General features: G+C 37.0%; 1 protein-coding gene across 1 annotated transcript; it reads left to right on the forward strand.

Annotated features, from left to right (window-relative positions):
• The first annotated feature begins 2,290 nt into the window (after positions 1–2,290).
• On the forward strand, positions 2,291–4,200 carry LOC126732582 (anthocyanidin 3-O-glucosyltransferase 5-like). The gene has a single exon (XM_050435526.1). It carries the CDS (start codon positions 2,470–2,472, stop codon positions 3,847–3,849), a length of 1,380 nt encoding a protein of 459 aa, XP_050291483.1. The 5' UTR covers positions 2,291–2,469; the 3' UTR covers positions 3,850–4,200.
• Positions 4,201–6,477: the final 2,277 nt, after the last annotated feature.

The raw sequence follows: 6,477 nt of genomic DNA on the forward strand, positions 1-6,477 counted from the left end.
AATTTTGATGGTTGAATAAAAAATTTTAGATTCAATTCTCATCTACATAAAAAACTGACTGGTGCCTTAGTCTTGGTATATTATTATTTTTTTAATACGATCACGTATTGACTTTTAAAAAAAAAAAGAAAAAAAAAGAAACGCATGTATTACCTTTTAAATAATAGGGTAAATTTTAATAAACTACCTTGAGGTTTGGGCTAATACCAACAAAGTCCAAAACTTTTCAAAAATGACCAAGTTGGTCCTATGGACACAATTTGATCCCTAAACGGCATTTAGGCCTATTACTCATTCTTAGCCTTTCTTCTCCCTCTCCTCACTTAGAATCTCTCTTCTTTATTCAAAATGATTATACAAACATATACACTAAGCCATATAAAACGTAAAACCCCCAGAAATCTCTAATCACAAAGCATATATACATATCCATAACCATTCATACGCCAACAAAAACACCATATTAGAACAATTTTGAGACAAAAACCAAAACAAAAAATACCCACAAATCTACAAATAACCATACCCAAACCCCACCTTTCAAACCCAAATAAAAAATAAAAAATCACCAAATCCTTTGTCACCCAAAGAAAAATAAATCCCTAAACCAACCAAGACCCGAACCAACAAAGGAGGAGGAGAAAGATCGGTGGCGAATGGTGGTATTTCCGATGTGATTCGCTGCATGTGGTGATTGCAGAGGTCGTGGGTCTCTGCCAAACGTTCCCTTGACGTTTGGCACACAAACCTAAACTCAAACCTAAACCCAAACCCAAACAAAAACACAAATGCAAACTCTCTCTTCCATAGCTGAGGACACCAAAGCTTGTGTTAGGAGCACTCGATTGTAGCCTTCAACGAGGAATAGCAGCGGTGGTGGGGAGGAGCTCGAAAATTCCTAGCCCACTATGTTCATAGCATTGATTTGAAGAGTGAGCACAATATGGTAGTTTTGCCATTGTGGGTGAGAGGGAGAGAATAGAGAAGAAAGAGCGTTTGAGACAGAAAAGAGAAGAGAGAGCGTTTGAGAGAGAGAGAGAGAGAGAGAGAGAGAGAGAGAGAGAGAGAGAGAGAGAGAGAGAGAGAGAGAGAGAGAGAGAATAGAGGAGAAAAGATAGGTTAAGTTGAGAATGGCTAACGGGCCTAAATGCCGTTTAGGGACCAAATTGTGTCCAAGGACCAACTTGGTCACTTTTGAAAAGTTCTGAACTTTGTTAGTATTAGCCCAAATCTCAAAGTAGTTTATTGGAATTTACCCTAAATAATATATTGATTTGGCGTAAGCAGCAACAATATTACATATTTATTTATGAGAGGTTTGTGTCATGATATTTGTTATAACTTTTAATAAATGTCAAAGTAACAACATCACTTTTATTTGAATTATTCATGTCAATTTTATTAAGGTAAGTAATATTACAAATTAAAAATTTTAAAATAAAAAATTGTGTGCGTACTCCATGCATTATGATTTTATTGTGATTTATGCACAACATGCCATATGTGTTAGTTGCAGATATGTTGTCATAAAAAAAGTTCAGAAATTTTATGTTCCCATTTCTTATTTTTTTTAGAGAGTTTTAACAATTGGTGTCCACCCTTGATGAGAACAAGACATCAATCGGTTTTTGGTATAAGCGGAAATTGAAATCTAGACCTCTTATTCAACTATCAGAGACTTTATTATTAAACCAAGATACCAATCAGTTTTTTAGTGTAGACAGGAATTGAACATCAAATCTCTTATTCAATCGTCAGAGACTTTATCGGTTGATCGAGCTAACTGAAAACTACTATTTATAGTCCACCTAGATGTGTTCTCTTATACAAAAAAAAATTGTAAATGTGTTCTTTAATAACGCCCATACATGCTCGCAAGTACTGGCCTGATTGGTAGATGCAACAATAAGTCTGCCATTTGCCGTCGAAAATTAGTTTAAATAAGAGATCCCATAGTCATAACAGAGGATGTTTCATTTTTAAAACTTATCGTCTCTCAACGATCAGTCAACCCTCTCATATGCAATCTACATCAGAACCGTCGAGAAGCGAACTAATAATGAAAACAATAGTATGGGCTCCATGCCAATATGGTTTTTTAAAATATTTTTTCCGTATTACTGTGTATACTGTAAAGTCATGGAAGTCAATGCGTAAAGGAGGAAAGAAATGGATGTTTTCCGATAAATTATCAAACGTTTATGTACTATTGTTGTTTTAGATGGAGATATGACGAGGTTTTAGTGCCCCACTGCCCAGGTGCAGTTGGGTTTGTTGAATTACCAGGATTCACCTACGGCAAATGACAAAGACATATGCTAAATCCACAGGTCAACAAGTAAAAGAGAAAAGGGCGATAGAGCACATCTACAAGTTATGTTGGCTATAAATAATTGATTGCAAAAGATCCATTTCCTTTATCCTTAAGACTAGTAGCTTTTTCATCTTCTTGTTGTCTTCCATTAATCCATGGAAAATCCAATGCCACAAACACATGCAGTAATAGTATCTAGCCCCGGCGTTGGCCACCTTGTCCGCGACCTTGAGCTAGGCAATCACCTCGTTGTCGATCACAACCTCCACGTCACCTTCTTTGTGGTAGTTGAATCTCATTCCTCAGCCGGCGAATCGGAGCTCGTCGAATCAGCCAGGACTCGGAAACTCCTAAACCTCATCGAATTACCTCCCGTGGACATCTCCAGCAAAGTCGAACCCAATGCTCAGAAATTCACAAGGTTGACGGCCATCATGCGCGAAATCTGTCCCACTATCAGGTCCTCCATCTCAGCCATGAAGCTTAGCCCGACCGCCCTCTTCGTCGACATTTTCGGAACACCGGTACTGGATGTGGCTGATGAATTTCACATGTTAAAGTACGTTTTTGTTTCCTCTGCATGGCCACTTGCGTTAATGTTATATGCTCCTGTCCTTGACAAGGAAGTAGATGGAGAATACGTTGTTCAAAAGGAACAACTCAGGTTGCCTGGTTGCATGTCGGTTCGACCCGATGATGTGGTTGATCCGTTGTTGGACCGGACCAAGCTGGAATACCGTGTGTTCTTACAAGTTGGGTTAGAGATGCGTCAGAGTGATGGGGTTTTGGTGAACTCGTGGGAAGATTTGGACACCACAACGCTTAAAGCAATGAGAGAACAAGAAGGTTACGGCTCAGTGCCGGTTTACGCGGTCGGACCTTTGATTAGACCGGTTAAACCGTCTGGTTCGAAGAGCGAGTTGTTGGACTGGCTGGATGACCAACCGGTTGAGTCGGTAGTTTACATATCGTTTGGGAGTGCTGGGGTTCTCTCAGCCCAGCAAATCACCGAGCTTGCTTGGGGTCTAGAGCTTAGCCAACAGAGATTTATTTGGGTGCTACGCCCACCCAGCAAAGACAAAGGCAGTAACGCTTTAGATTACTTGCCTGATGGCTTTTTGGAACGGACCCAAAATTTGGGACGAGTGGTCACGCAGTGGGCGCCACAATCGGAAATTCTGGGCCATATTTCAATAGGGGGTTTCTTATCACACTGTGGGTGGAACTCATCGCTGGAGAGTATTCTAAATGGTGTGCCAATGATAGCATGGCCTCTATATGCAGAGCAGAAAATGAATGCAACGATGCTAGCTGAGGAGTTAGGAGTGGCTGTGCGTCCCAAAATTGCACCAACTAAAGGAATAATCGGAAGGGAGGAGATTGAAATGATGGTAAGGAAAGTAATGGAAGGTCACGATGGGAAGGCAATGAGGGCTAGAGTTAAGGAACTAAAAAACAGTGGGGGAAAGGCTTTGACTGAAGGTGGTTCTTCTTTCAATGCGTTGTCTCATCTAGCAAAGCAGTGCGAGAGATGAACTTGCAGCGACGGCCAGAAAGTGAAGCAGGCTGTATGACAGTATGAGGCCCCAGTAAATACCGTATTAAAAACTATTAAGGGTGAGTAATTGTCTATGTTGCTTAAAAAGTGTGTGTTGTTTGTATAATAACCATGGTTTTAAAAATCGTACTGGAGTAAAATCAAATTTGCCTCTAGTTCACAATTTTTACCGGTTTTGGCCAGTTTTTGTCTGGTTTTGGGCATTTTTACCAGACCGAACTGATACCCAATTCCCAGTTAAACCGATTAGATTGGCTTGTCTGGTCCGGTTCTTAAACCATGATAAAAACTTACTTCATCCTTACTTAAAAGTTAACATGATTTTTTAGTGGGTGTTTGTACTGTGCCTTTTATTAAAACCCAATTTAGTCTCCCTATTTGCATGTTTGTTCTTCAAAAAAGTGGAAAAAAAAAAGAGTTGTATACGATTGATTTTCTTTTAAAGTCAATTTGGTAATTAAAATTTAATTTGAATAATTAATCTTATAGATATACTAGTTAAAGGCGGATGTGTTGCATGTTTTTATCATAAACTTATGTAATATATATTTTATTTGATAAACAATAACGAAATAAATAATTATTATAATAACAAAATGAATAAATTGTATTGGTATAATAATTATCAAATATAAAATGATAAAACTTAAATAAAAAGTTATTATTTTGTAACATACCAATTGTGCTCTAATGAAAATTTTATATCTTTGGGGATTATTGAACACCTCTTTGTACACTATATTTGTACACTACAAATCTTGATCGTTGTAAATTCATAATCGATATTCGTTTTAATCTTGCAACTCTTGTTATTTCAGCATTGTTCAATTATTATTATTATTTCAATGTTTATATTATTTTTAAAACTTTAAACTAAAAATATGTATATTATGTATTATATTAATTTTAATGTCCATGACTCTTCTTTGGTTTTATTGTTCTTCTTTGCTCTTCTTATTTAATTTAAATTCTAAAATGAATATAAATCGTCAAAAATATATAAAATTATATCTAAATATAAAATTAATTGTACGTTTTTAGACCCCTTAAACACAAACAAGATTAACCTAGTTATTTAGCCAAGTGATTAACTTAGGTAAATTATGCAGATCTAGGTCAACACAGATAAATCATATCATTGAAACAGTGCGGAAAATAAAGAATACAACAATATGATAACTCAGAAAAACCAAACCGGTAAAAAACCTGGGGAGGATTTAACCTAGCTATCCTCAAGGTAAAACAGATCTACTATGAAAGAATTGAAGTTTTACAATAGCGACTTAGACCACTAACATCCTATTGCTACCTCGAGTCGAAAACTTACTACCACGGCCACGTGACAGCTCCGAGTCCACGGACTACTTCTTTCTTGGATTCACAGTAACCACAAGTACTCCTACTTGTGTTTCTCTTTAAGCTCTTTGTGCAGCAACTGAAACGATCACCAAGCTCTCGATATCAATCTCGATCTTGATAACCCTAAGTATGTATGAAGGCAAACACTTCTAGATCTCACAAGAGATTCATACACACAGCATAAACAACAACAGTAAAATGTGGCTAGGGTTTTTCCTTTTATACTTAAGGCAAAAAATTAAACCCTACACGTCATACGAGCTTGGGCTTGAGTTGAAAAATTCTGCAGAAAAACAATCTGCACATGCTTCGATCGATTGAGCTTTGCAGATTTACACAATAAATTCTACAGTACACTCGATTCCAACTTTATACAAAAACACACTTTGAGTAGCCTAAATCTAGACTATATGTTTTGATCATGGTTTGCCAACATTACACATTGAGGGTCTATTACATTAGTTACTAATACCTTAGAACCTAACAAACTCTCCCTTTGGCAATCTATGACAAAACACATACCAAAACAAAATGCTCAAAGTTACAAAAACAGCTCAACCAAAAACAATTCAACCTAACTACTATCTATCAGTTGCAAGTGTAAATAGCAGCACGACTGAACCAATCTGTATATTCCTGTAACACTTAACAAACACATAAACGCATGTGAAAAATACAAGTAAAACAAAATAAATTCTTGATTTCACATAACATAAAATAAAAGATATATATCATGAATAACCTCATAAATATAAATCAATAATCAATGTAGCACAATGTGAAACAAGAAATAGAAATAAGAACATAATGTCTCCCCCTATCATACACAACTCATAAAAAATAAAGACATCATTAGCCAAAAAAAAAAGTACAATGTGAAGCACCTAGATACAATCTAAAGCTCCAAAGCTCCCAAAAAAAAAAAAAAAAAACTCCCCCTATCTCCATCCATATGTACTTCCTCTTTTTGTGACGAATTGCCAAAGGGCAATCAAGACTCATCATTAAAAGGTGGTGGTCGAGGTGACCGTCTAAAGCTCACCAACTCTGCACGCAATGCCTGAAGCTTCGTGAGCATGTCCACCAAGAGCTGACCATGAGCTGCCTTAATGGTCATGACAGTATCTAACATACGACGAATGCTCGAATCATCCAAAGTAGAAGGCGGAGGAGCAGCAACAGTAGTCGAATCAACATACTCATCAGCAGTTGGATCACTTAAAGAAGGAGGAGGAGGAGGTGAAAC

The sequence above is a fragment of the Quercus robur genome, chromosome 6, assembly GCF_932294415.1.
Source record: "Quercus robur chromosome 6, dhQueRobu3.1, whole genome shotgun sequence".
Classification (NCBI taxonomy): Eukaryota; Viridiplantae; Streptophyta; class Magnoliopsida; order Fagales; family Fagaceae; genus Quercus; species Quercus robur.

Coding starts and splice junctions, on each gene's coding strand:
- LOC126732582 (XM_050435526.1), top strand. CDS start 2,470: ATGGAAAATCCAATGCCACAAACACATGCAGTAATAGTATCTAGCCCC.